This window comes from Dufourea novaeangliae, unplaced genomic scaffold, assembly GCF_001272555.1.
Source record: "Dufourea novaeangliae isolate 0120121106 unplaced genomic scaffold, ASM127255v1 scaffold65, whole genome shotgun sequence".
NCBI classification, from domain to species: domain Eukaryota; kingdom Metazoa; phylum Arthropoda; class Insecta; order Hymenoptera; family Halictidae; genus Dufourea; species Dufourea novaeangliae.
This window is the reverse complement of record NW_015373961.1, coordinates 1,625,764-1,653,060: the sequence shown is the minus strand read 5'-3', so window position 1 is coordinate 1,653,060 and position 27,297 is coordinate 1,625,764. Positions and strand designations below refer to the sequence as shown.

The 27,297-nt window shown below is 33.2% G+C and overlaps 7 protein-coding genes across 7 annotated transcripts; 2 read left to right on the top strand and 5 right to left on the bottom strand.

Moving 5' to 3' along the window:
• Positions 1-115: 115 nt before the first annotated feature.
• LOC107186536 (tyrosine-protein kinase Src42A) lies at positions 116-8,280 on the bottom strand. The gene is made up of 7 exons (XM_015574429.1): positions 8,121-8,280; positions 4,985-5,326; positions 3,875-3,996; positions 3,563-3,726; positions 876-1,203; positions 451-786; positions 116-351 (listed from the first exon to the last, which is right to left on the bottom strand). The coding sequence occupies exons 1-7, from the start codon at positions 8,177-8,179 to the stop codon at positions 143-145; spliced, it is 1,560 nt and encodes a 519-aa protein (XP_015429915.1). The 5' UTR covers positions 8,180-8,280; the 3' UTR covers positions 116-142.
• Positions 8,281-9,428: 1,148 nt separating this feature from the next.
• LOC107186548 (ubiquitin carboxyl-terminal hydrolase 14) lies at positions 9,429-11,835 on the bottom strand. The gene is made up of 6 exons (XM_015574443.1): positions 11,696-11,835; positions 11,408-11,586; positions 10,825-11,289; positions 10,217-10,486; positions 9,840-10,128; positions 9,429-9,775 (listed from the first exon to the last, which is right to left on the bottom strand). Exons 1-6 carry the CDS (start codon positions 11,709-11,711, stop codon positions 9,483-9,485), a joined length of 1,512 nt encoding a protein of 503 aa, XP_015429929.1. The 5' UTR covers positions 11,712-11,835; the 3' UTR covers positions 9,429-9,482.
• A 573-nt stretch (positions 11,836-12,408) lies between these two features.
• On the bottom strand, positions 12,409-14,496 carry LOC107186586 (guanine nucleotide-binding protein subunit beta-5). Its single transcript, XM_015574483.1, has 6 exons — positions 14,463-14,496; positions 14,184-14,395; positions 13,912-14,048; positions 13,726-13,844; positions 13,151-13,508; positions 12,409-12,738 (listed from the first exon to the last, which is right to left on the bottom strand). Exons 2-6 carry the CDS (start codon positions 14,287-14,289, stop codon positions 12,409-12,411), a joined length of 1,050 nt encoding a protein of 349 aa, XP_015429969.1. The 5' UTR covers positions 14,290-14,395; positions 14,463-14,496.
• Positions 14,497-15,845: 1,349 nt separating this feature from the next.
• Positions 15,846-19,182, top strand: LOC107186513 (ATP synthase subunit alpha, mitochondrial). Its single transcript, XM_015574395.1, has 8 exons — positions 15,846-16,007; positions 16,338-16,451; positions 16,643-16,992; positions 17,098-17,454; positions 17,548-17,929; positions 18,029-18,173; positions 18,572-18,689; positions 18,765-19,182. Exons 1-8 carry the CDS (start codon positions 15,942-15,944, stop codon positions 18,877-18,879), a joined length of 1,647 nt encoding a protein of 548 aa, XP_015429881.1. The 5' UTR covers positions 15,846-15,941; the 3' UTR covers positions 18,880-19,182.
• A 284-nt stretch (positions 19,183-19,466) lies between these two features.
• Positions 19,467-21,403, bottom strand: LOC107186461 (elongation factor Tu, mitochondrial-like). Its single transcript, XM_015574324.1, has 4 exons — positions 20,867-21,403; positions 20,418-20,789; positions 19,892-20,083; positions 19,467-19,819 (listed from the first exon to the last, which is right to left on the bottom strand). The coding sequence occupies exons 1-4, from the start codon at positions 21,401-21,403 to the stop codon at positions 19,547-19,549; spliced, it is 1,374 nt and encodes a 457-aa protein (XP_015429810.1). The 3' UTR covers positions 19,467-19,546.
• A 587-nt stretch (positions 21,404-21,990) lies between these two features.
• LOC107186551 (dolichol-phosphate mannosyltransferase subunit 3) lies at positions 21,991-22,670 on the top strand. The gene is made up of 3 exons (XM_015574446.1): positions 21,991-22,090; positions 22,185-22,412; positions 22,500-22,670. The coding sequence occupies exons 2-3, from the start codon at positions 22,185-22,187 to the stop codon at positions 22,563-22,565; spliced, it is 294 nt and encodes a 97-aa protein (XP_015429932.1). The 5' UTR covers positions 21,991-22,090; the 3' UTR covers positions 22,566-22,670.
• A 1,916-nt stretch (positions 22,671-24,586) lies between these two features.
• Positions 24,587-26,817, bottom strand: LOC107186541 (UV excision repair protein RAD23 homolog B). Its single transcript, XM_015574435.1, has 6 exons — positions 26,604-26,817; positions 26,456-26,528; positions 26,064-26,223; positions 25,701-25,877; positions 25,284-25,612; positions 24,587-25,007 (listed from the first exon to the last, which is right to left on the bottom strand). Exons 1-6 carry the CDS (start codon positions 26,667-26,669, stop codon positions 24,700-24,702), a joined length of 1,113 nt encoding a protein of 370 aa, XP_015429921.1. The 5' UTR covers positions 26,670-26,817; the 3' UTR covers positions 24,587-24,699.
• Between the last annotated feature and the right edge of the window lie 480 nt (positions 26,818-27,297).

Below are 27,297 nucleotides of genomic sequence, written 5' to 3'. Positions count from 1 at the left end.
CAAACATCCGTGTCTCGAATAAATTGTTAATTGTAATAATCTGCATTCTTCTGGTTGCATGTACATACAGAATATCTATTGTATCATGCCAGTGCCATGATGAAGCATAGTATAACAAAAGATAGTGCTTCCATTTAGTGCTTCAATATGCAGACGCTTCCTTGTACTCAGAGCCTTCCATGGTAAAGAAATCTTCAAGCTTCCATTGAAGCGTTTCGAATGTTGGCCTTTTCATTGGATCTTTGTTCCAACATTCTAACATAATATCATATAATGCATTCGGACAACCAGGTGGACATGGCATTCTATATCCATGTTCTACTTGATGAAGCACTTCAGCATTTGTCATACCTATGTAACATGATATCAAATAAATTCGTTGTAATGTGTCGGAAACAAATATTGACAAACGAAACATATATATTACAATAAAACGTTCTACTTATTTACCCGGATAAGGTATTCTGCCATAAGTGACCAATTCAGTAAGAAGAATACCAAATGACCACACATCGGATTTAATACTGAATTTACTGTAGTTCGCAGCTTCAGGTGCAGTCCACTTAATAGGAAACCGAGCTCCTACTCGAGCTTCATACTCGTCTTCTTTGATCAACCTAGCTAAACCAAAGTCTGCGATTTTCACAACATTCAGTTCGGCTACTAAAACGTTACGAGCAGCTAAATCTCTGTGAATGTAATTCTGTGACTCGAGATACGCCATACCAGCTGCAATTTGTGCAGCCATATCGATTAATCGTTGCAAACTTAAAGTTTTGCCTTTTCCTAAAAACAAAACCAATTGCAGCTTATGATACTTATGCACAAAATAATGGACACCGAACATGTGTGCATATAATATTATTAAATATTACCTTGCAAATATTCTAACAAACTACCATTCCTCATCAATTCGGTAATAATATAAATAGGTTCTTCCAAAGTGCAAACAGCGTAGAGTTGAATCAATTTTGCATGACGAAGTTTCTTCATGATTTGTGCTTCCGCTAAGAAGTCTTTAGGATCCATGGTCCCTGGCTTGAGCGTCTTTATTGCTACCGCAGTTGTGTTATTCCATGATCCCTCCCATACTTCTCCGAATTGGCCTTGACCCAGTTTCCTCACAAATTTGAGAGACGAACGATCAATCTCCCATTGATCCCGTGTGCGATGGCTTAGACCCTCAGTAACAGGTTTCTCAACCTATTAACAAATTTAAGCACAGGCCAGTTAATGGCTGCTGAATTCTGAAGTTTTCTTCAATAAACGTGTTCACTATGTGGCTTCTTTACAATTTATACACTAATGAATAAGATGTAAAAAGATAGGTGTATATTAGCCGAAATTCTAAAGGCCCTTTAAAATGTTTGAGCGTTCATTTCATTTTCTGTTAATACAAACCTAATTGGAAGCCCTTTAAGGGTGTTGCATAGGCTGTGTATCTTATTGTTAAGTTTGTACAGATCTCATTAAAAGAAACAACAGCAAGCATAGCTAAATTAAAATATCTATCCAACGATCGTACGATAAAGAAGAAAGCAAAGAAGAAACCAAAAGAAAAAGTGGCTATGAGGCAGGATGCAAGTGATCAAAAGCGAATGTGAAATTATTTAATTTCATGCCTTTGAACATTAGATGGGCCTTTGCGAAGAGAAGCTATTCTAATAACATGTGATAGCTAGTGTGTATTGATCTGTGATTAAAGAGTCGTTGTGGTAACTGCATCTTTATTACAAAATGTAACAATACTTTTGGAAAATTATTAATACTTATGTTTTTATAGATGAAAATATGAAGTCATTACATACAATTTCAGAAACTTAGTAATTGAACACTTGTGCACAGTCCAAGATATAATTTAAATACCATTCGTCAACTACATTTCTACTATTTTATGAAAGTAAAGTAGGAGTTCGTAGATAGGAAAAGGTAGAAAATTTGTAAAGATTAACGAAAAATTGTAGTCACCGAGAACAACTCGGCAAAGATAAGTCTTCTTATTTATATCATGAAATTGTTTGCGTGACGGCTCGTTAAAAATTTTTTCGAAAATATATAAAGTTGATTACATAAGAGGAAAGTCTGTTTTAAAATTCTTTAATGCGTATACAGGTGCGAAAAAGAATTTCAAAAATATATATTTTTCGAAACTGATTTATGAATTTAGAAATCATATACAGGATGTTTCATGTATCTATACAAAATATACTATTTATTATATTTTTTTCTTTTGTATTTCGAATTTTTGTGCAGTTCTAAATGAAAGACATTGTAGGTAATTCGGCATGAAAATTTGTAAATATATATTTAAAACATTCTGTATATTAAACAGATTTTAAGCACACAAATGATGGTACAACATCCATCGTATTTCATATAAAAAATTTATTCACGTGTTATTTCACAATGTCGTAATTTCAGTAACTGTACACCAAAATAGCACATACAGACACACCATACGCGAATCATTTTCATTCTTAAATGTGTGCTTTCAATCGTATTTCTTCTAAGAAGAAGTGTACAAGTTTAGTAAAGTTATTTAAGATTATACAAAAGAAGCGAATCGTAAATGAAAAATCCCTTCAATTAAAAAGAAAATTCACATGTTATGTCATATTGGGACATTCAATTTACCAAGAAAATCCAGCGGGAGGTAGGGTAAGCAATAACAGAGAAACAAACAAAGTCTACTCAGAGATCAAACTTTGCGAGATTGTTTATGTAACTAAAAGCTGTTCTCAAACGTTAATGGTTTTCAAAAATAAATAGTAATATATAGATTATGTATGTATTTTTCAATAGATGTTCCCTTTGAAAATCAATTACAAATTTAATAAAATATTATTCTTCCACAAATCTATAATAGATATTTGCATTACTCTCTTTTAGTTGCTAGTGCATTTAAATGTTTCTTGATAGTATTGTACATAATAACTAAAGATTCATCCTATCTTTCAAAATGTAATTTTGTTACAAATACAATGTTTTTAAACATTTTTTAAATAGTAATGATTATTATTACACTAGTTACATTCATTACATAATTTCTATTGAGCAAAGTCCAACTGGAGTTTAGACAGTGCCATAAATATGTAATGCATACATATATATGTTCCAATGTAACTTAAGAGTCAGGTACAATTGTTTACATTGCTTTATCATTTCTTTTATGTACAAAATTAATCAAACTGTATGCTTGTGTACAATATAAAGATCAATAGTATCATGCAGTCATGTTCTCACTTTCACTTTTAGCATCTTATTATATTCAGCTTACATTCAACCTCAAGGGATTTCTATAAGGCTACTAGACATCTGACTACAAAGTCAAAAAAAAAATTGTAAAACTTCGTCAAAAAAATTTGAAGAAACCCCTTGATGGTTGTTTTCAATGATAATATTCAATAAATATAAGTCATAATTAAGCAGTACGTCATATTTCTTAATACAGTAGTTATATATCATTAAAAACCAATTTCATACATGCAGCAAGCTGTCTAAACTCCATTTATATAATGTAGGATTATCAAAAAAGATAATTTAATTTAAAAATCTGTCTTACCTGTACACAGGGTTTGCAGAGACTTACGCAGAGCCCATCAGCATCTTTACTATAATGTTCAACAAGATCTTGAAGGCTCCTGAATGTAGTTCTCCTAGCAATGAAGAAACCACCTTCATCCAATTGTCTAATGCGATAGTGTTTAACTGTGTCACCATCGCGTACTATAAAAAAAAATTAAAATACCAAATATAGTTAAGGTTTATCATCACAAAAGATGATTAAGTAATTTATAGAATTATAAAAGAAATATACTTTTTACGTTTAAAAAACAACATATTTCATTATTAACGTTATTATTTATTAGCTTACCTGAAAGAGAATAGTCATTATGTCGACTTTCAGAATCTCTTATTAAAAATGCACCATGATCATTTTCAGGTAATAACAACTTTTTCTCTGCTTCAATTCGTTTGATCTTTCTAAAGTACCATCTACAAAATAATAATATAAATAATTATATTATAATTGTTACATTTACATATTTGACCCTCTAACTCCCAGCAAAAAACGCCCTTGTATTGTTAAAAGTACCACGGGAGTTATTGCATGACAAATACGAACTACGGAATCACAAAGAAAATACCGAAAGATTTAATTTAAATTGCCATTTCAAAAATTGACGTCAGATAATCGGCCGGAAAGATGATCGTATATGAATCACATCGATTCAAATCGGCCCACAAGATTAAAAAAGTTAAAAATTAATTTGCAGAAATAGGAATGAAATATGAAATTTTTAAATATTTGCATATGCTGTAAACGCATAAAACTTTCAGTCCGATTAATAAATTTCTAATTTAGTTAATAATTAATCAGTGCAAAATAACAAACAAAAATTTTGCTACAAGTCATAAAAAAAAAAATGCTGAATTTTTAATTTACAGTTATACAGGAAGATGAAAAAGGAAGCATTGCTTATCTAAACTGATTGATAGCCAGTAGTGCTCAACTCAAGTTAACAAAACTGGAGACAATGCAGGCACTGTTAGTGAAAGCAAGGTCACATTGACTACTGGACTGCATGGGGAGAGAAATTCATTAGGTGAAAATGTAACAAAGAAAACAGAACAACTCAAAATGCACTGGAGTCTTTTAATCATAGAATGTGATTAATAATGTAGTCTCTATGATATGTAGGCTATAAAGTACCATCAAGCAATTTCCTCTTGAATACATAACTGTAAACTTTCGTGTGACTTGCATTCTTAATACAACCATACTAAATCAATATATATTTAACCATATGCTATTAATTCACATTTACTGTAAGGAAAATATGAAACACTTTTATAATACTATGATATCATGATGAAAAAATATAATTATTTTAATCTATCATTCTGCTGCTGTAAGATGTGCAAACATTATTTAAAATAAATAGTTATTTTAAAGGATAAAATAGATATTTATACGACTTACGGTTCTGCTTCAATAGACTGTAACTTTGCAACATAATTGCTGGGAATATATCCTTCCTTTCGAGTTCTTTTACTCCTAGCCAGCCACCAATCCCCTTGAGTATCGTTTAGAATCTCTAGATGTTCGCCTTTTCTGAAGCTTAAATCTTCATCTGTACGTGCATCATAGTCATAAAGTGCAACAAATATTTTAGCAGTTGGCACATCAGTGTCTGGAATTTGTGGAGTAGGCCTGATAGGATCTGGAGGTGGTGTTGGCACTGGACTAGCTTGAGACGCAACCGCCTCTATGTTAGGATTGCCTATTCTATCAGGCTTTTCTTTTTCAGTATCTGTTGGGCTGCTGAAACAATTACCCATTTTTTATGTTTCACTTCAAATTCCGCCAGCAAGATATATTGACTGTCACTGTGTCATGAAACTTTGAGATCCTGTCTGTCAATTGTCCCTCCAATATTCTCACGTTTGATCCTTTTGCATGGATATTGGGATACGATCGCGAGAATACGAAATTTTCGAAACGCACATGTCTCTCGATAGTTTTGATGCAGTTCTACGACATTGTTCACACACCCATGGGTCCCCGTTTATATCGGATGCAGCGCGACTGTATAGGATGAACACATATAAAATGCACTTTGGCTTCTGAAATGTTTTCTATGAAAAATCACTATGAAAAGATCGTGGAAAATGCATAACGTCTTGAAAAATGCAGTATTATTCAGAAAATCCGTGATTCTCTTCTTAGAGCTTCTTCTCTTCTTCCTAAGAAACCTGCGACTCTTCCGTGGGTATCTAACATAATAAATATCAAACACTTAGAATTAATTCAGACACTTACTAAAAAAACATACACGATAAACGCGAACGTCTATTTGGCCAGTCGATCGTTCTTTTAACAGTGACACTTTCCATCGCGTATCCGTGTACAACGAACTGTGATATGTATAAAAACAGAGGTATGCTCGATTGGTATACGCATTTTCGTCGAGTTCGCGCTGATCCAAGCTTGACGTCATAATATGGCCCTTTTTTGTAATGTCAGGTTAGGTAGCAGAGCATCGTATCAATTTCATTATTATCAATATTTATTGTTATTTACAGCTATTTATAATAATATTAGATGTCATTTTTATTTACATTAACATCATTCTCTCGTCTTATTTGTATCGATCAACAAATAAATTTGTCTTAAAATCAAATTTGAGTATACTTAAAAAATGAAATATATCTTAATATTAGATCCAAACAAATGCTGTAAAAAGATAATTGTATTTTCTTCTAGACCCTATTAAATCCAAATCACTGGAAAAACAGAAACTCTTTGGAATGTTAAAAGATTTACTTTTCAGGAAGAATTACTTTTACCAACAAAATCTGGAAGTTAGATATATATTCTTCGACGTCCCGGATGCGTGTAGCCCCTTAAGTTAAATGACAAATCACTTAAACTGATATAGATGTTAATTCAAACACTTCCGCTGGAATGACGCGCTTGGATCATTTCTGTGAGATTCATTTATGCGAACATATGTACATATAAGCATACCCTGTTTTTCTGTCGAGCTACGAATGAATAACATGGGAGCGTCTTCTTCGAAATAGTTTGAAAAAGATGGAATTGTTTAAGCTATATAAATGACACAATTCTTTCTGGGGAATGTTAAATGTGGCACGGGATAAGATGCAGATTTCAATTTCCAAATCAGCAATCCTAATCTTCCACTTATCAACGCGATGGAAGGACAATAACTATCGATTGAATAATAAAAAAAACCATGTGATAGTATCGAATAGAAATTTTAAGACAATGTTAGAGAAATTTAAATGGAAAACACTTCTGAGCGATGTTAGCCCGCCTGATTTAAACTCGTTTCACGGACCGGTGCGTCAGAATATTTTGTAGCAATTTGTAAATTCTCTTACACGGGAAGTTCATTTTTTTTTCTTCTTCCTACAGGTAATAGTTTAACACTGGCGACGTATAACAGTACGAGTCCCTCGAGGCGCAACAGCGAGCGACGGTTGGAAACAACGTGGACAACATAATGGAAAGTAGCGACGTTGTCGCCATTGCATTAAATCGGATCCGTCAAAATTCAGATTTTCACATGCACAACAAAACACACTGTGGATCACGATACGGAAACACACGGGCAATTCACTGTTTAGATATATGGATTACGCTACGAATGTGTTCCGCACCGTGTTTCACGACACCTCGACAATCGCTTTATTCATCTTTACGAGCGAACGCGAAAGACGAACAGACTTTTCACGAGAACATGACGGAGAGGTGAAAACACCCATGGTAAAGGCAGCCAGCAGCGGAATGTATGTAGCTTTCGGACGAGTTCGGCTGTGAACACGAACTTGGCCGAACCTTTACCATCCCCAACCCATATCATCTTTATTCGTTCGGATAATCTCGTCAGATTTGACGAATACCGATGCTACAAAAATACATATTTAATGATTATCGTATCACATTATATACATTGGTAATTGACATTACCATTCATTATATTCATATGGTATAACAGAAATCTCAAAGTTCATGACACAGTTTGTCAGTATAATAAAAAGACGTCATAGGACAAAACTAAAATATACAAGAGAATTGTAATGGTATTAAGAACTCAGAATTTCGTGTCTACTTAATTTGAAAAATCAAAATGATGCAATGCTATCTTTGTTATTCTAGTATTCTAGTTGAATCCTTTATCTTTCAATTTTTTTCAAGATTATTAACCGTCTGTCCGAGGAAGATAAAAAAATACTTTATCGAGATTAAATTAAAACATTTATTATATCATTATTAAGATACTTTTTAAATTTTAGCAGTAAATTTTTGAATATATAATGTTTAAAAACCGATTAAACATTTTTAGTGCTAGTAATATAATTCTTTATAAGCAATAATTATAAAGTACAAAATTGTTATATAAAGACGTTAGCTTCACAAAATTTCTCATCAATCGCGTTCACATATTTCTATATTGTTTTAAAATGATTCTAAAATATTATTGCGGTAATACGTATATCTATATACTGTTGTAATGAATTTTCAATAGATAAAAGATATTATCAATTTAATATTACAATTATCTGCGTTACTGATATAGCATATTTATTACCTTAAAAATTTATGGAATAAATGTCGAAGGGTTTTACTACGAAATGTTTTTGAATGCATCTTTTCGCACAATTCACTTCACACGTCATGTAGTTATAAAATCGTTACATGTATTGTATTTTATTTTTTGTTAAATCATACGACGACGACACTGCAACGCTTACGACTACAAACGTCGGTATCTGTACTTGTACTGGTTGTTACCTATTTCAAATTATCTACCTGACAAGTTTTCATGTATACGTGTATGTATAAGAATACAGCGTATCGTCTTTTTTACTTATGTGTGCGTCTATAAAAGCTCGTTTATTACATTATCAGATTTCCTCGAATTATCCTCTTATATCTATACATATGTATACATATAGAGAGTATAATATAGATTATATGAAATAACTAATTATTTATTTAAACAGTACGAAAAATTTATCGTAAAACTTTGGTTTCTAATTTTAACAGATTAAAATTCTTAATTCATTAAAGACACAATAAAATTTTATGGAAAATATTGAAGAAAGATTCTTTAATAATATTTAATCAACGTCGTACCCCATAATCTTTGTATTGCGTGAAAAGAAATATGTTCTTTACAATTTTCTTCCAAGAAGGACAAATACAGAGGTGACAAAGAGAAGATAGAATTCTTAGGATATTGGCGGCTTTTTCAATATGCTTGTACCTGGAATTACGTACAAAAGGGAACGATTTCCCCTCATACATAGGTATAATAGCACTGGAATTTTTTCGAAACTTTCTGTAACGGTCGTTTCCTTCCAACTTTTGTGTTGTGACGTAAATACAGTAGAAGTTACAAAATGTTCTAATATTCTTCATCAATGTATATTGCATAAAATTAGCAAATAAAAATAATCGGATAATTTATATTTACATTTAGTACTGTCGTATAAAGTTTTATGCACGCATATTTTAAAGATGTTTTTAAATAAAATCCGATTTTATGAAGAAAATTTTATAGTTGCCTAAAAATATTGATATAAAGTTAATAGGAATAGTTCTTATTTTATGTATTTTTATAGTTCTTATTATATAAGAACACATCAATGGTTAGCAGTAATTAATCCTTTGTATTTTATTCTAAAGTTTATTATCACCATTTCTTTCGTGTAAGCGTATAGAACCAATGAACCTATATAGTCCTCATATATTCAGACGACACAGAAATTATGAATGGAATTGTATCTATTATTTGATTTTTATGATTTACTTTATTGTTGCAACAATTTTTGCAAATTTATTTTTAGTACCATAAGATGGAAATTATGTTTAGACATTCGTCTGTACAAAAAAAAAGAAAATGCATTTCCCTGGCAGATTCAAAGAGCAATTGTTCTGTTACAGTTTTTTAGTCTTTTTTTGTTACACAAGAAGTAGCTGAACCTTCATTATTATCTGTATCGGGTACTTCTAAAATTTTCGGACCATAAAGAAGAACATATGCGCAATGCCAATCGCCACCACCGCTGAGTTTTAATACATCTTCACTGGTCACAGCGCTAACAGTTTCATCGTCACACTTTAACCAGGTGTCTCTTTTTTGACGAACCCAGGCTACATAATGACCACTACTACTTGACCGTCCCCTATGAGTTAGCACTGCTTGTAATGTATAGTAACCACTGTTGTTTGATCCTAAATCTGTAATTAAAAATAAGTGATGTATTGAAACAGGAACATATTGTTTAAAAGATAAATTGATTACCATTTGAAAACCAAAATGGTTCCTCTTTCATTTTCTTCTCATTAGTTTCCTTGTCCTTTTTATCTTTCACATTACGCGTTTCTTCCAATAAACTGTCTTCGTATTCTTTAAATTTCTCACGCATTGGAGTCAGTTTACTTTGAAGTTCACTGCTGCATAATTCAAAGGCATCGAATTCAAGAGGAAATTTAACATCCTTGAGAATTTTTGCGTTAATCGCTTCTTTCTCTTTATAATAAAAACGTACAAATTGGATAGTTAAATATGCTGGCAGTCTACTAATTTTTGACTATAACACAAATTACCATATATGTTAAATATAAAAACTTGTTATTTTAAATATAAAGTCTCTTTTCAAATAGTACATAATCCTTTACCGTTTTCGTATATACAGCATCTCTGCCTAAAGTTGGAGACATTTTTGTAATTTGTTCTTGCATTTTATTCCTAAGTCCAGAATGCATGTACTTAACTTCGGTTGATATGAAACAACTTAATTGTAAAAATTCTTCTTTTCCTTTAGTAGGTTGTTCATCTTCAGACTCTACACATTTTAAATCCGTATCAAAAGTTCCTCCAAAATATTGTTCGATCAATGAACGAGGCTTATGACATTGTCCATCATCTTCTAAAGCTGCAGGATTCTCCTGTGATCATTTTATATTTATATCATCTATTGAATAACATGCACACATAATGTCTACTATTTTTTGCCAACATAATACTTAGTAAACATCTTTTCATGTTGAATATTTGAAATTTTGAAACTATAACTACAATTCATACGTTTAAGATCATTCACTTACAAAGCAGTGAACACCGATTCTTTAATGGAAAAACTAGGAATAGATATTTAAATTACTGTATTGCTTTTCATTCTTAGTCCCATACAGTACACTACTCGAGTAGTGTAGAAACATGAAATACTGATCTATATTATTTATTATATCAATTTCTTTCATAAATCAATGAATATTTTAATAACCTTTGCTAACAATTTCTGTTGTAACATTCTAATAAGTTCTGTCCAACATTCATTAGCATCCTGTTGCTGAAATCCACCGTGCTCAGATTTTTCAGCAAATCTTGGAAATGCTAGATGCATCATTTGCACAAGAACAACAGGTGGTAAAGATGTTCCTTTGTCCATACTCTCGTATAGATCTCTTAAAGCAGCAGTTATACTTTGAGCAGGTACAAGCGAAGAACTGCCAGCAGCTGCAAGTCCACCTGAAAAATTCTTCAAAGCATCTCGCAATTCAGGGACAGTTTTCAGGCACTGTACAGTTGCATTGAGATAACATGTATTTCCTAAATTTGTTAAACCGGCAGGTAAATCTAATGCACTGGCTAACTCAGACTCATTCATATCTTCTAAAAATAATGGTTTTTCTGTGGGCTCCACTGGTACATCTTCCTCTTTGGAACCCATCATTAACACAGTAATACCCTATAATGAAGTAAAAACTTATGAAATTCATCGACAAAATTTTAATCTTTAACTTTTGTTACTTATAAAATATATCATTGTGAGTAGAAATATCAGACAATTCAAATTATATTCTTACATCTTTTAATTTCATGTTACCCCAGTCATCATCTTTCAATGTCATTCCTTTTAACATGACTTTTTGCCTTTCTGGCTGTACACCTGTCAGTGCAAAAAGTTGTGCTTTGAACAACATTGGTTCTTCGTCCGTATTAACTTCTACACCGGGAAAAAATTCCTTTCCCCATTTTACTTTAACTAAAACAGAACATCTTAAATGACAATTACTGAAAATCAAGTGGTAGAAAGTTGCAAAAAATATTTGTAGGTTAGACGTTTGAAATTTTTGAATTTTTGCAACACATACTCGAGTATTGAGGCATATTTCCTTAGATTTTTAAATATATGTATTTCGTGTGAATATATACTAGTTAGTGAACTTAATTTTCACAGTATTTGTTCACTAATGATTGCAAACTTGGGTAAAATGCACCGTCAGACAGTCACATGTATATGTAAGTATATATGTATGTAAGTAGAGTAGAGTAGTATACACATTCGGCGCACAGAATTTGTCGCTGGTAGATGGCCAAATGCAATAAAAAAAATGTACGCTACATTATTAAATTTCATTTCAACATAACGCCCGAAATAATGAATAACAACATAAAACATTGTATTATTAATCACATAAAATATGCATGAATCAATCTTTTATTATGTTTTCTGTAGGATAATAACATATTTGCTTAAATAGATGTACTATTCGCGCGATTTACTATAAATTAGGACCAGCCTAAAAATTATTAATGTCAAACTATCACATTGTTATAATCGTGACGTTCAATCACGATTTCTAATCTCACTTATTTGCTATAATGTCTTGTGTAATGACTATAACAATACTTTTATGTTACAACAATTCACATGTCATGGTATTTTTGGAGTATTTGTACATTACAATCAATGTATGCAGTAATCTTATTGTGTAGGTTTTTAAGATTTACATTTTGCACAAAGAAACGTTTGAATTTCATCTAGTAGTATAATGAGATGGCAAGTGTAGTATTTTTTTTTTAACTAAGCCCAAACTCGTAGAGTTGAATCCCAGCTTCCAGTTGAAAGGGCAGTTCCATCCGGAGAAACTCGTAAACAAGATACTCGATTTTCATGCCCATACAAAAATGCAACTCTTTGGCATTTCAGAGTATCCCATATATTTACAGTGTAATCATTATAACCGGCAAACAGTAGGCGTCCACTGACACTTAAGTCAACAGCGTTTGCTCCAAATATTATACTTTCTTTTGCGTAAACGGCTATTTCTCTATCCGCGCGTAAATCAAAAAGACGACAGGTTGCGTCGTCAGAACCGGTTGCGACTGCATCACCACCAGGATGAAATTTTACCTAAACTCCAGATGAGATGATTATTTTTCTTTTAATACTGTTACCTTACTTCTATAAAATAATAGTATAAACTACTTGTATACAGGGTGCGCCTGCAAGGATAGTAAGAGCGAGCAAAAGGTGAAATATTTATGCAAAAATAAATCAAAAGTGTAGAATAAAATGCGTTCATCTACTTTTGATTTCTTTTTGCATAAAGAAATACCTTCTGCCCGCTTGTACCATCTTTTCGGTCGCCTCCTGTATAGAGGATGTTACGGAAATAGGTGGACAAGCTTTAGAAGCTCATTCTACTTATCTTAAGGGTAAGATTATCCTTAAGCTGAGTATAATGCACTCCTTTCGTTGTCCATCTACTTCTGTTACAATCCTCTACATCAATGAATAGTTTGTAGAATAAACTGTTACATACAGAGTTAACATCAGAATGATGTCCTTCGAAACTTTGAACACATTGACCGGTGCGCATATCCCATATTAGAACCATTTTATCGCAACTACCGGAAACGAATGTGTTACCAGTTTCACTTGGCGCTAAATCGATAGACATAACGTCACTGGAATGCCTGAGAAAGCTCTGCAATAATTGTCCGCTCTCTACATCCCATAAAGCGCACGTGCTATCTCCGCTACCAGTTAAAATTTGTTGATCGCTATTAGGAAATACACAACATGACATATAAGATGTGTGCGTAGCAACGGTTTTTTTGCGAGTCGATACATCGTCTTCCTGACTTAGAGGATATACAGTAACTTTATTATCTAGTCCTCTGTAAAGAGCAAATACAGTATTCAAATCGTTATGATGGCAATTATCCATAAACATATTAAAATTGATGCCAAATCAAATGATCACCATAGGTCATTAAGGACAAGTTTGACTACAGTATTTATGGGACAAATGTGTGTTTATGGACAGTGTCAGAAAAATGACCTCGAGTGACCTATTGTTTTGATAATGACTTTAGTTCGACTTATGTTTAATACCCGCATGCAACGAGAGCACCACTTGGAGCATAAGCACAAGCCATAACCCAGATTGTTGGCATAGTAAGGGCATGTTCTTTGTTTGTTGTAAATGCATCCCATATTATCATTTTGCCATCCTAGAATGTTTGTTATATGAAGAAATATTGTGAAAGAATAAAAAAAAATATTGAAGTACATGCTAACCTGTGAAGAGGAAACAATATGTCGTTTATCAGGTGACCAATCAGAACAAAGAACTTTTGCTTGATGGCCCTTTAAAACACGACGTGGTTTCACATTGATACAACTGATTGCTTCAAGCCTATCCGCAACACTGGCAACTGAAATAATAATATTAATAGTTCAATGGTTTAAGTGTTGTGAGTTCTTTTGAAGTTATCAAATGATACATATTTTTTTCGTGTACTCTATAAGACTTAACATTTTTCTTATAATAAAATTAATATGACAATTACGTGTAATATCATTTAACTTCTGTCGTTCTTCCTCTAAGCGTACTTTCAAAGTTTCAGCTTCTTTCACTAATTTTTCTATAAGTTCTGATTCAGTGGCAGCATCCATATTCTCAGATGTATGCTACTAGGTACTCGTTAGTAAAGGGAAAGTGATTCCACTATACACAGTGCCATTCGAATTTATCTTCTATAACAAATCAGCCTTCATTTACCTGAAATATGCTCTTTAAATAAGACGGTCCTCGTTTCATTTTGCATAAACTGTAAACAATAAATTACCAGTCTTGTCACCTGCCATTTCTGAATAAGAAACACGGCCGAGTTGTAATTATTAAGAGAACAACCTATGTCTTTCTGCATGGACGAATTTTTAAATCGTTTCTCACTTCTTTGCCGCTGATTATTCATTTGTTTTTACTCTGAATCAGTACCAGTATTTCTTTAAAACACGGTCAACAGCAATAATCAATACGATACGACAATAACAAACTTTAGCGCCGGTGCAATAACGCTTTCATACTCGACCAACTTAACCTGAACGTTTGACAGTTCATGGAAATTATAAAATCGTCCACTTTTTTATAAATATTGATTTATTCCCGCGTAATAAAGTCGACGATTGATAACAATCATTACTGAATAAAAGAATTTGTCATTGTTAAACAACTATTTATATACTACCCCTGATTCTTACTATGTATATCGAACCTTATCGAATTCAAGCACTTTCACGTCCAACAGTTGAATTCTTACTGGTTTCTGAATAAAAAAATATTCAATGAAATGCTTTTGAATATTCTGTAAAATGAATAAATGAAATATAAAATATGAGAGGAATAATTTTATATAAATGTATAAACAACTGAAACATGAATATTACATATTTTATACAGTTCTAAAAATGTTTAAAAAATAATATTGTTTAGAGTTTTTATTCAGTTCTTGTATATATATATATATTAGAATGTTTCATAAATTTCTATTAGTAAACGGTGGATGTTAGTTAACTTCATATCTTCGTAGACTTATTTACGAGAGTAGCATTTAAACAGATATTTCTTGCTTTTATTGATGCTTTTAGTATAATAAAAGTAAAATATATAATCCATTAAAGATAAACTAAGTTTCTATTTTACCGTATTTTGCACAGTTGCAAAAAATGCGTAAAACCTACAATCTACTTATTACTTAGTAAAATAACTTCGTATTTCAATTGTAAAACAATGAAATTCAACTCAATTCAACTGATTTTGTTAGTAGTCGATGACATTAGTTACGGGTGTCCGTTGTACATTTATACATATAAATAATAATATAATATAAACCTAATTTCAAATTTAACGTTATTAAATGATAATCGTATAATTATTGTACAATAATATGCATTTTGTATCTAAATTTGGCGCTCATTTCTTAATACTGGGCTGTGCAGTTGCGCATAACCTCGTATCCAAAATCTAATACGTTAAACTCGTATATTAAACATTAGTTAATTAAGTATCTCTATTTATAAAACTCTATACGAAATATAAGTTACAGAGAATTTTTCGCTTAGAATATTAGACGAAATATAAATTATTCGATGAATTAGCGCATGTATCTGGATACGAGATTACGGCGCAAGTCGATGGATATCGACTTCCTGCCGGTGTGGATGTCAGAGTGGGGTTGAACGGGACGTTCTTCTGCTCGTCCCCGTCTTGACCGTTCTTCGTTTCCGAATTCATAGTCCGGTTGACGGACTTTCGACACATCAAAATGGCTCAACTGTCCCTCCGTTTGGCTTCTTCGATAGCGAGACAATTACCAAATGCTTCGATCCAGGTAACTTCTTTTATTAAAGTCTTCTTTCAACGATTTATTCGTGAGAAAAACTGCCGAATCGAACACGCCGACATTTTCCACCTTGCGACTACGACTCGGGAACTTATGTACCACTTCTTGGATTCTCTGTTTTCATAAAGTGAAAAGTATTTCTTGTTAATCAATGGTGATCTTTCTTCGAACTGTGTGATAATAAAAGTGTTCATTTTCTCACAAATGCATTTCTTATGGTCTATTACATAAACAGAAGAGCACCAAGTTATGTAATAAGTATTTGGGTGGTATTGCCCATGGAGTACAACAAAACTAAATTGTAATTTTTCCTTGTAGATCAAGTGGCCTGCTGTCAGTGTTGCTTCCTGCAAATACCATGTATCCTGCAGCCGTCGCTCTGCTGAAATCTCTTCTATCTTGGAGGAACGTATACTTGGTTCTGCACCAAAGGTATACAACTAAATTCTATCAGTAATTGAAAACACATTAGATAATATGAATATACACGATTAATTGATTTTTCAATTAAATGTTATGTAATGGTTCAGTTTTGGTATTTTCTATGACATAAGTTATGTAAATATGTTTATGACACTTCGATATAATTTTCAATTTGGTATTCATATTCAATGAAATTATAGACCAATCTTGAAGAAACTGGGAGGGTCTTGAGCATTGGTGATGGTATTGCTCGTGTCTATGGGCTTAAGAACATTCAAGCCGACGAGATGGTGGAATTTAGCTCGGGGCTGAAGGGTATGGCTCTGAACTTGGAACCTGATAATGTTGGTGTCGTCGTATTCGGTAATGACAGGCATATCAAGGAAGGTGACATTGTTAAGCGTACTGGTGCCATTGTGGATGTGCCAGTCGGCGAAGAATTATTAGGACGTGTCGTAGATGCGTTAGGTAATCCTATTGATGGCAAAGGACCCCTTAACAACAAATTGAGGTTCCGTATTGGTACCAAGGCACCTGGTATTATCCCTAGGTATTTATTTTTTTAAGTACTATTAATATTTCCCATACAATAATTAGAGAAAGTATAACTTTTCATTCAAACATTTTATTCTGTTATGTAATTTTTTTTTTATAGGGTTTCTGTAAGAGAACCTATGCAAACTGGAATTAAAGCTGTGGATTCCCTGGTACCAATTGGTCGTGGTCAGCGTGAGTTGATTATTGGCGACAGGCAGACTGGCAAAACTGCTCTTGCTATTGACACAATTATCAACCAGAAACGATTCAACGACGGTGGAGAGGAAAAGAAAAAACTGTACTGTATCTACGTTGCCATCGGTCAGAAGAGATCGACTGTGGCCCAAATTGTAAAACGTCTGACAGACAGCGGAGCCATTAATTATACCATCATTGTATCTGCAACTGCTTCTGATGCTGCACCTCTGCAGTATTTGGCTCCTTATTCCGGTTGCGCTATGGGAGAATTCTTCAGGTATATTTCATTTATATAAACTTCATGTATGAGGATACAAAGACATTGGAATTTTTAGTAAATGATGCGTTATTAAAATCTTCCAATTCACAGAGATAATGGCAAACATGCGTTGATTATCTACGACGATTTGTCCAAACAAGCCGTTGCCTATCGACAAATGTCTCTGCTGTTGAGACGACCACCGGGTCGTGAAGCCTATCCTGGTGATGTATTCTATTTACACTCCCGTCTTCTTGAGCGAGCGGCTAAAATGAACGAGAGTCTGGGTGGTGGTTCATTAACCGCTTTGCCTGTTATTGAGACTCAGGCTGGCGATGTGTCCGCCTATATTCCCACAAATGTTATCTCCATCACTGACGGTCAGATCTTCTTGGAAACTGAATTGTTCTACAAAGGTATTCGTCCTGCTATTAACGTAGGTCTGTCGGTATCCCGTGTCGGGTCTGCTGCTCAGACCAAGGCCATGAAACAGGTAATTATCTACTTGTATAATCAAAATGTGTACATATTTGTGTCTATTGAAAAATTCTTGGAGTGGTTTTTCTTATTTTATCTACATTCCGCCCGATAGGTCGCCGGTTCCATGAAATTGGAATTGGCCCAGTATCGTGAGGTAGCAGCCTTCGCACAGTTTGGTTCTGATTTGGATGCTGCGACCCAACAACTTCTGAACCGTGGTGTCAGATTAACAGAACTTCTGAAACAGGGACAATATGGTAAAAATTTATACATACAATAAATTGAAATATCGGAGATATTAAACCAAGCCTGTCCAACACATGTGGCTCGCGGGTCACATAGCCAGACGACGCGGTCCCCACTATCACTCAGTCCATTCCCCACTAGTCGCCTGCGCTGCGTTGCAATCGGGGAGCAGGCGGTACGTGCAGGTAGGGATTTCGAGAGTGTCGGAAGTAGGGACAGTCAGAGCATGCGCACGCGCGTCCTTGCCTCTATCTCATTGGGTTTCTTGTGGTGGGGGGTCATTCCCCTCAGCTGAAAGAGCAAGGTGGTAGGGGCGCGATTCGATTTTGACCCGCAGGCCACATGTTGGGCAGGCCTGTATTAGACAATAACAAGTACATATATAACATTCTATAATAATTTTTCTCAGTACCCATGGCTATCGAGGAACAAGTAGCCGTTATCTACTGTGGTGTCCGTGGATACCTCGACAAGATGGAACCCTCCAAAATTACTGCCTTTGAAAAAGAATTCCTTGCCCACATCAAGTATGTATCTTAAAGTAACTATTATATTCACTATTATTTAACCGTAATATTAATTGTACGTTTGAATGTTTTTAGATCTTCACAACGGGATCTCCTAAACACCATCGCCAAGGAAAACACTATCAGTGAATCCTCCGATGCGAAATTAAAGAAAGTCGTCACTGACTTCCTTGCGGCTTTCTCCGGTTAAAGTGTCAGTGTGAATAATATTTCTCTGCTATGCAAGAGCTATGTGCAAATGATACTCATTGTTCTGAGTTTCTAATGTATACCATTTGCACATTATAAATATTATTACGAAAGAATTCCACATTCAAACGCTAAACATGATAGTCCTACACTTATACGCATTACATGTTGATCGTTATAAACGGAAAGTATCACAATTGGTTATTGAGAACATGTACTTCTCCTGAAGAAAATTCCATTCATAGCAGAAGTGGGAGAAGTATGAGAAAGCGAAGAGTAATAAAGTTCTAGAATTTTTTTCATATCTGTGGTCATTCATTTTCCCTTAATATGAAAGCATCTTTATTTCATTACGCTAATGTATGTTTTCAATTTTTATCATATAATATTAAATGTATATCTTGGTAAGATGAAGATGATCTTTGAGATACAGCGAGGAGGAACTTCAACATAATGGGGATAAAAATTATAATTCTGTATTAAAACGTGCCGGTGACTATGAAAGTAGTAATGTAAGTCAAAAAACCAAAAAAATTGAATTTTCCACAATTTTCACACCATTTTATAGTTTTCAAGTTATCGTATTATATTATAAAACAGTTCATACATTTGAAAGTTTAAACCGAGTTTGCGAGGACTAAAATTCTCCTATACAGATCTTATTGGTTTTACACATGAAATTTGACCTCGTTCATTTTCTTTTTATTAACTGGTATTGCAGCAAACACTTTCGTAATCTGTCCCGTACCGATCGTACTCTTGTTGTTTTCACGTATAGTAAAATTTTGACCTTCCATTATTGGCATTTTACTTAATAATGTTATTCTGGCGGTTGTAAATTCTCCTGGCATTAACATACTAACTCCTGGTTGTAGTAACAAATCAAAGCGGCAATATATATTCCATGTTGAGCTATAAATCATCGTGCAGAATCCGTTTGCCTACGAGAACAAGCTGCAGTTAAAGAAAACGAATGCGAAATTGCATTATGTAACATTTATCAAAATGAATACCGCCATCGGTGTCCGGCGTCCACCTTCTTTTGTAGACAATAAGTAGAACTGTGCTTCAAAATGATTAGTAATATCTAAACTGTTGCTTTGACATACCATCATTCCTCTACGCACAGAATTTAATTTAACACCCCTTAATAAGAGACCAACGTTTTCACCAGCGTGTACTTCTGGCACGCTGTTCTGGAAAATCTAATACAAATACATAATTTAATAATCTTGACAATTAGCAGTTTTGAATCGTACTATATACATCATATGAAATATTGATAATATTATAATACAGAGTGTTGTATGTACACACATAAATATTTTCAAGTCTATCTTGAATAATGTCAACGAAATATACAAATCGAAAGTTACTGTTCTATTTAGATAAATGGAAATAATCTCTGAAAAAAAGCAGATGATATTTGGGTCTTTAGAAACTATACATACTGAAATAAAATTAAAGTTTTGTCTAAAATAATACGTTATTATATAACCCTTATTATTTTAAATAAAACAATAGAATACTAAGTATTACCTGCATGTCTGAAATACGTGTCTTAATCTGTGTATCAAAACCCAATAAATCTGCTGTTACACCCTTCTTTACAGTTCCCTGTTTCAATGTTCCTACCACTACTGTACCTCTACCTGGTACATTGAACACATTATCAATTGGCATTACAAAAGGAGAAACATAATCTCTTGTTGGAGTTGGAATATGCTTATCCAAAGCATCCAGTAACACCTGTATAGAAGGAAGACCATGCTTTGATGTATCTCCATTCAAAGCACACAAAGCTGAACCACAAACGATTGGAGTTTCTATACTATCAAATTTATATTCAGACAGTAATTCCCTCATTTCGATTTCTACAAGTTCAGCGATTTCCTCATCTGCTTTGTCAACCTATACATTATTCAATATGAATTGACAATTTATAAATGTTTATCATTTAACTGTAATTATTTGTGTTATGTATTAACCTTATTTATATATACAACAAGGTGTTTAATTCCGATCTGTTGGACCAATAATAGATGTTCCTTCGTTTGTGGCATAGGACCATCATCAGCAGCAACTACTACAATTGCACCATCCATCTGTGATGCTCCACTAATCATATTTTTAATGAAATCGGCATGGCCTGGACAATCTGTATGAGCATAATGTCTCTTCTCTGTGGTATATCCAACATGTGCAATATTTATAGTGATGCCACGTGCCTTCTCCTCAGGTGCTTTGTCAATTTCATCATAAGATATATATTTACAATTTTTACGTTTTTCTGATAAATATTTTGTTATAGCGGCTGTTAGTGTTGTTTTACCATGATCTACATGCCCTATTGTACCTACATTGCAAACCTCCGGTGTCACTGAATCTACTTTACTACAATAATATTGTAGATTCTGTTTAAATTTTGGTAAGTTACTTCTATGTGATAATACTTGTAATAGATTATGTTTTCCATAGAAATAATTTATGATTTGTTTTGGTTTTACTAATTTATGAAACGCCATTTTTATATTAATATTCTATTTTATCATTGCATACATTTTACACTTTCACGTTACATGGGTGTAAAGTTAAAATTACCTTTCACTTTCAATTAAAACTAGTTTTACTTAATGTTTAAATACGAATTGTATCGAACAATAACATCGAATCATATGGATACCAGCATTCCTTACTACCACTACAACAGGAATTCGTCAGTAGACCCACTAGACCTAAGGACAGAACTACAATCGAAACTTATTTTACTGTACATTTTGTATGTATACACTTACAATATCCAAATAAAACATATTAATATATACGAAATCACCTGAAATACAAATTTATAGCGCTATTATATAGTTAAAAGAGAAGTTGAAGTTCCTATGGTCGGATCATCGATGACTTATTGATGATCTGTTACCAACTGTCATCGAATTGTACAGAGCGACGAGTTCACGTTCATTCAAGTGCTGTAAAATTCTGGTTACGGGTGACCATTGACCCAGCCGTCGGTTCTACGGTCCATGCTCCGAAAATTAAATCGATCACGTCACATGTTTATCTTTTTGGTGGACTGATGACATCATATGGTTTTAAGAATAAAATAAGCACACAATAATAGTGTTTACGAACTGAATAGATAATACACATACGTAATTATTACATTATTCATGTACGAAATATAATTCAGTTAGGTATACTTCAGGGTGCGTAGTATACAACAAACGTATTATTTTATCAAGTTGAAAAATTATCAAATATTGGATAACTTTATTTAATAAATTTTTCTCAAATTTTCAGATGACGAAGCTAATGGAGTGGCTATTATTTGCAATTTTATTTTTTGGTGTGTGGCTCAATGCCATCACAGGAAACATTAATTCAGTGGTCATAGCAGAATGGCACCAAACTATTGTGTTCTTACCAGTTATTGCCTTATTCTTGTTTGGACTATATGCAACTATTACCATTTTGTATAGGGTTTTTACATTCAACAATTGCGAAAGTGCATCTGTTGAATTACAGCAAGTAAGTATAAAAATAGATGAATGGTATTGTATCAACTTTTATATTAAGCATATCTTTATTTTAATCACTGTATTAATTTTTTTTTAGCAAATAGATGAAGCTAAAAAAGATCTCCGAAGCAAAGGTGTGAGTTTAAAGGGCAAAATTGCTTAAATATTTTTACATTAACTAAACAAAACAATGCGTTTTAATGTATAAAGTTATTTTACATAGGTAACATTGTACATACTTCTTAAGAATATTTTATAACAGTTAAGAAACCACTGAAATTTGTGTAATAAAAGTATTTGTGTTTATAAATAAGGTGTATTAATCCTTTTGTTCTCAGCATAAGGCTCCTGTACATTGTTAGAAATACATAAATGCTATAGAATAACAAAGGAACATCAAAAAAGAAATCTAACACCCCTATCAATTGTAAATAGAAACATTTCTACTTAAGAACTTACATTAAATAAGTGGCCACAAACGATTCTTCGCACATGAATTGAATCGTCCCATGGGATTACAAAAGGTTCATACAAACAACGAAACTTTTAGTTTCATATGTTTATTAGATACAGAACAATAGAGGTTGAAGGTGTTTAGCATTGTGCTTTAATATTTAAATTTGAAGCATTTATTTATTATACCACAAACAAAATTTGATGAACAACAAAGAATATGATTTTGCTTGTTAACATTTTAGTTTTTTGGTATTTCATATGTAAAGATAGCTGAATCGAAAAGGTGTTATTGTAACATATCCTTTGTGTGTCTTAACTCTTCATAATAGTGGAAATTATGAGATTGTTTCCAAGCATTACTGCTTTAGCATTGACAGACATACCTCTACAACAAAATATGGAATTGAACTATACAAACTGTGCATAGTTTATCTGTATAGGAAGTATGATTTTACATACGCAAGTATGTATTATAAAAGAAAAATGCCACCAAGCTACTGAACCCTACAATTTTGCTCTTCTCTTTGATAACTACATGTACTAGAACAGGGAGACTAACGTATTCATTTGTGCCTAGACTTATATCAGTTTTATTTATTAAATATGCAATCTTTTAGTATTATCTGTTTTACATTGTGTTATATTACTAATAAAATTTTATTATCAGCACTAGTATTTTAAAAATTCAAACGGTTTCTAGTACGTTACGTATTACTATGTTAAGGCTACAGTACATAGAATGCATTCTCGTTATAATAATAATAATCTCATTGCCTGCGCTTTTATAGAAAGTTAATTACAAATTTTCTTCATAGATTCATAATTCTAATACGTTGTCTCAAATTTATTTGCTTTCAAGATACTTATGTACGTTTAACTCTTATTAACTAGTTATAAATTATACGAGCTTCCGTTTCAATGAAAAAAAAAAAAAAATGGTTCTACATTAAGGTCAAGAACAGAATTTAAAAAGGTTTGCATGCATATGTTACTAAAAATTTCATTTTTCTTTTTTGTCCTAAGTATTTCTTACATTTCGTTAGTTGTCACAAATGAAATGATTTGTAATGTTTTATTGATGAACAACTGTCTTCTTCATTTTTGTTTAAAAAATACAAGACTTCTTTTTTTTATACATACATACATAGGCGCAAGTTATACGCAAGTACACACATATATACATATGCAATCATACATATACGGATGCACTTACATAATTTTTACATTAGAAAGCCTATTAAATGTACAAAGTATATGTTTCGTACACATATATATACGTTTTGAATACACTCTTGTCAGTGTATACAAATTTGCATGTATGTGTGTCCATTGTATAATAATTCCAACATATAAATACAACAAAGAATTTATACTTCTTTTATATTAGTTTATTAAACAATCAGGCTTTCTTACATAAAAATGTAATTACACTGCTCCATATTCAAAAAACAAAAATTTTTGCTGTAGGGCAATTTTTCAGACTGCAAGGATGGATCATAACACCGATGCAAAGTACCAAATTCCAATTTAAATACATATACATATTTATATATACGAAACACGTGTAATTTATATTTTGAAATAAAATTATTTAACACTACAAATAATTTGATATGTTGAGCAGTTGATAAAATAGTTCTATTAAATTTATTATGATTTACCAGGAAAAAAAAATGCTGATACATCTAGCTAGTGGATTAATAAAAAATAATATAAATATGTGTGCATACTTATATACAAAATAAAGATGACCAGTCGAAAGTAATATGCGGCGTCTGTGTAATTACCCACCCTATATCAGTCCTTTACTCCTTATTGTGAAATCAATGAGACGCGTTGCTTCAGTCGTCGAGACTTTGCGAGAGCAAAAAGTTAGCAGCAAGATTCTCATTTTTCTCACATGCAAAGTAAGCTTGTATAACTAAGTGTTCAGGAAAGCCTAATGCCTTCAACCTTTCGATAGCTTCCTTGTCTTGTGGTGTTATCTGAATTATACCAGACTCTATACCTGCTGCCCCTGATCCAGTTCCGACCCCTGTTCCTATTCCTGCACCAAGTCCTGCAGTTAAACCAGCAGGAGGAGCTGCTGGTGGAACAGATGGTGCAGATACAGGTGTAGTTCTTGTACTTGTGCCACCCGTTGTTTCCACTATTCGAAAATAAATGGTACAAAACATTGAACACATGTAAGAAAATTAACAGAATCAATGTTTTCATTTTATAGTAGAGAGCACCGACAAAGGTAATTATGAGACAAGAAAATACAAGATAAACTAACTAGGCAACCCTGTTGTAATATGCAGACATGTTACGAATACCTAGTATGAGCTAAGAAGTTGATGGTAAAGTGCAGGAGAGTATTTAAGTACTTCCTCATATATACCACCAGCTGTACTCCCTAGTATAGTGCATAGGAAAAACTAACCGGGTTCATTAAGCATGCCCACGAACGTATCTTGATTTTCTGAAATAAGTTGTAACAGCGGAGGATTGGTTTGACCGATTTGCTGAAGCAAAGCATTCAGTAGCCGCGGATTCTGTTGAATAACTTGACGCATCTGTTGAAATTGAGGCTGCATTCTCAGGAATGCTAGCGAATGTCGGCCGTGAGTTTGGAGTTCTGGTGCTTCTGGTGGGTCTTCTGGTGGATCTTCGAAAAGCTGAGCTGGTATACCAGTTAAAAGATATTCAACAGCTCTATCAGGATTGTTAAAGCTGGCTCTGAGTGCCTGTTCAACTTGATCACGCTCATATCTGATATGAATTACATCCAGAAGATACGGGTTAAGAAAAGTAGTAACTATCGAACCGCAACATATGTTTTTATGAAATATATATTTACCCCATGTCCATAATGTTGTTTACCATGGTATTATAATCTTCACCCATTAGCAAGGCACTTGCAGCTTCACCTCCGACATTCTCAGCAGTGGCACTTCCAAGTTGTTCTTGTACATTACTAGCAGGCTGCGATTCTGCAGTCTGGGCAGTAGGATTTGTACTAGGTGGTGGCACTGAGCTAAGACGAAAGGCAAACACCAAGAATAGCTTAACACAATATGACGAAAATAAACAAATTAGGTATAGCTTTTGCTAATTATTATATTATACTGATTATATTTATACTGATTTCAATAAAATGATTATTACCAATAAGCATATCTTAATGTAGCTAAATGTAATCTTAAATATTTTAAGCTGGTACCTGGTCGTACTACTTTCTTCTTTATTGTCTCCTTCCTTGTGTTCTTCTTCAGTTGTTGAAGAACTAGTACCAGTTTTCAGTTTTGTAACCATAACAACTATAAACTTCTTCTCATCTATATTATATTCTGTTAGCGGATGATCATCTGTTAATATCTTACCTGTAAATACAGTTGTACAAGTATACAGTTACAGACTGCAATTCATTGTTACAAGAAAGCAATATCATTCTGAACAATTAACTTTTATGAGCTATAATCTCATCGAATATTTTCATGAATTGATAACGACTTTAATAGATGTACAGAAAATTAAGTGAATCGTAAGTTTACAGAAACATTTGATAAATCGATTATTAAATGAAAGTAAGGTTATGTAAGTTTCATTGCTTACCAGCGTATATTAATTTCTGATGTTCAGCTGGGAAACCTTTCTGAGTTTCGATCTTTTGTTTCAGATCCTTTACCTACGGACAAAAATGTTACAATATATGTTACACTACGCGAAACAGACAGATTATGTGCCTACTATGTTCGCCTACCGTTTGCGATGGATCAATTTCCACTGTAAACGTTTGTTGCTGCAAGTTTTTCAGAGTTATAATCATGTTGAAAGAGAAATAAATTGGAACTACGTTGCCGGTCGACGAAAGGAAACCTCAAAAAATCTTGTATAACAAAGCTACAGAGATGTTTTGGTAAAGATCTTTTCGGCGATGAGTCGGCACTGCCCAGGGTAAGTTCACTCCCATAGGAGAACTGTTAACACGATTTAGTACTAACACCCCTCTTAAGAGGTCTCTGAAAGCAGTATTAATTTTTGGATTTAGTACTAGGTGGCACATAGAGCGTTATTCAAGGGGGATGGTAGTACCCAATGCAATCACCGCCGGTCGCTGTGCTGCAAGCAGAGGAAGATTGATGTCACCAATGTCACGTTTCCGATTCATAGCGCGTGACCTTATGATAGGGCGCGCATACTTTCGTTATATTCACCAAGATTTTTTGTAATAAGACAGCTCGTACTTAATCTTGCAAATTAAATATGTAGAAGTATTTAACCGAATCCTTTTCGTGTTTTTATTTCGTAAGTATCAAAAACCCCCACAGTTCTGTGGTAGCAATAGTAGCTTTGAATATGTATAGCACCCTCTACTTCCGTTTTCCTATGTATGTAACATGAAAAATCAAAATTACAAGTATTCTTTTTGTGGCATTTTTAATATTTATATTTTA

Coding starts and splice junctions, on each gene's coding strand:
- LOC107186548 (XM_015574443.1), bottom strand. Junction 10,129..10,216: donor ATGCTGTATATACGAAAACG/GTAAAGGATTAT, acceptor TTTGTGTTATAG/TCAAAAATTAGTAGACTGCC. Junction 9,776..9,839: donor ACCATTTTGGTTTTCAAATG/GTAATCAATTTA, acceptor TTTTAATTACAG/ATTTAGGATCAAACAACAGT.
- LOC107186541 (XM_015574435.1), bottom strand. CDS start 26,669: ATGATTATAACTCTGAAAAACTTGCAGCAACAAACGTTTACAGTGGAA. Junction 26,224..26,455: donor TCAGAAATTAATATACGCTG/GTAAGCAATGAA, acceptor CTGTATTTACAG/GTAAGATATTAACAGATGAT. Junction 25,878..26,063: donor GAAGAAAGTAGTACGACCAG/GTACCAGCTTAA, acceptor CTTTCGTCTTAG/CTCAGTGCCACCACCTAGTA.
- LOC107186551 (XM_015574446.1), top strand. CDS start 22,185: ATGACGAAGCTAATGGAGTGGCTATTATTTGCAATTTTATTTTTTGGT. Junction 22,413..22,499: donor CATCTGTTGAATTACAGCAA/GTAAGTATAAAA, acceptor ATTTTTTTTTAG/CAAATAGATGAAGCTAAAAA.
- LOC107186513 (XM_015574395.1), top strand. CDS start 15,942: ATGGCTCAACTGTCCCTCCGTTTGGCTTCTTCGATAGCGAGACAATTA. Junction 16,008..16,337: donor TACCAAATGCTTCGATCCAG/GTAACTTCTTTT, acceptor TTTTCCTTGTAG/ATCAAGTGGCCTGCTGTCAG. Junction 18,690..18,764: donor GAATTCCTTGCCCACATCAA/GTATGTATCTTA, acceptor GAATGTTTTTAG/ATCTTCACAACGGGATCTCC.
- LOC107186536 (XM_015574429.1), bottom strand. CDS start 8,179: ATGCATTCAAAAACATTTCGTAGTAAAACCCTTCGACATTTATTCCAT. Junction 787..875: donor TTTGTTAGAATATTTGCAAG/GTAATATTTAAT, acceptor TTTTGTTTTTAG/GAAAAGGCAAAACTTTAAGT. Junction 352..450: donor TGGCAGAATACCTTATCCGG/GTAAATAAGTAG, acceptor CATGTTACATAG/GTATGACAAATGCTGAAGTG.
- LOC107186586 (XM_015574483.1), bottom strand. CDS start 14,289: ATGGATGCTGCCACTGAATCAGAACTTATAGAAAAATTAGTGAAAGAA. Junction 14,049..14,183: donor GAAGTTAAATGATATTACAC/GTAATTGTCATA, acceptor TTATTATTTCAG/TTGCCAGTGTTGCGGATAGG. Junction 12,739..13,150: donor ATCATTCTGATGTTAACTCT/GTATGTAACAGT, acceptor TCTGGAGTTTAG/GTAAAATTTCATCCTGGTGG.
- LOC107186461 (XM_015574324.1), bottom strand. CDS start 21,403: ATGGCGTTTCATAAATTAGTAAAACCAAAACAAATCATAAATTATTTC. Junction 20,790..20,866: donor TTGTTGTATATATAAATAAG/GTTAATACATAA, acceptor AATAATGTATAG/GTTGACAAAGCAGATGAGGA. Junction 20,084..20,417: donor CACGTATTTCAGACATGCAG/GTAATACTTAGT, acceptor TATTTGTATTAG/ATTTTCCAGAACAGCGTGCC.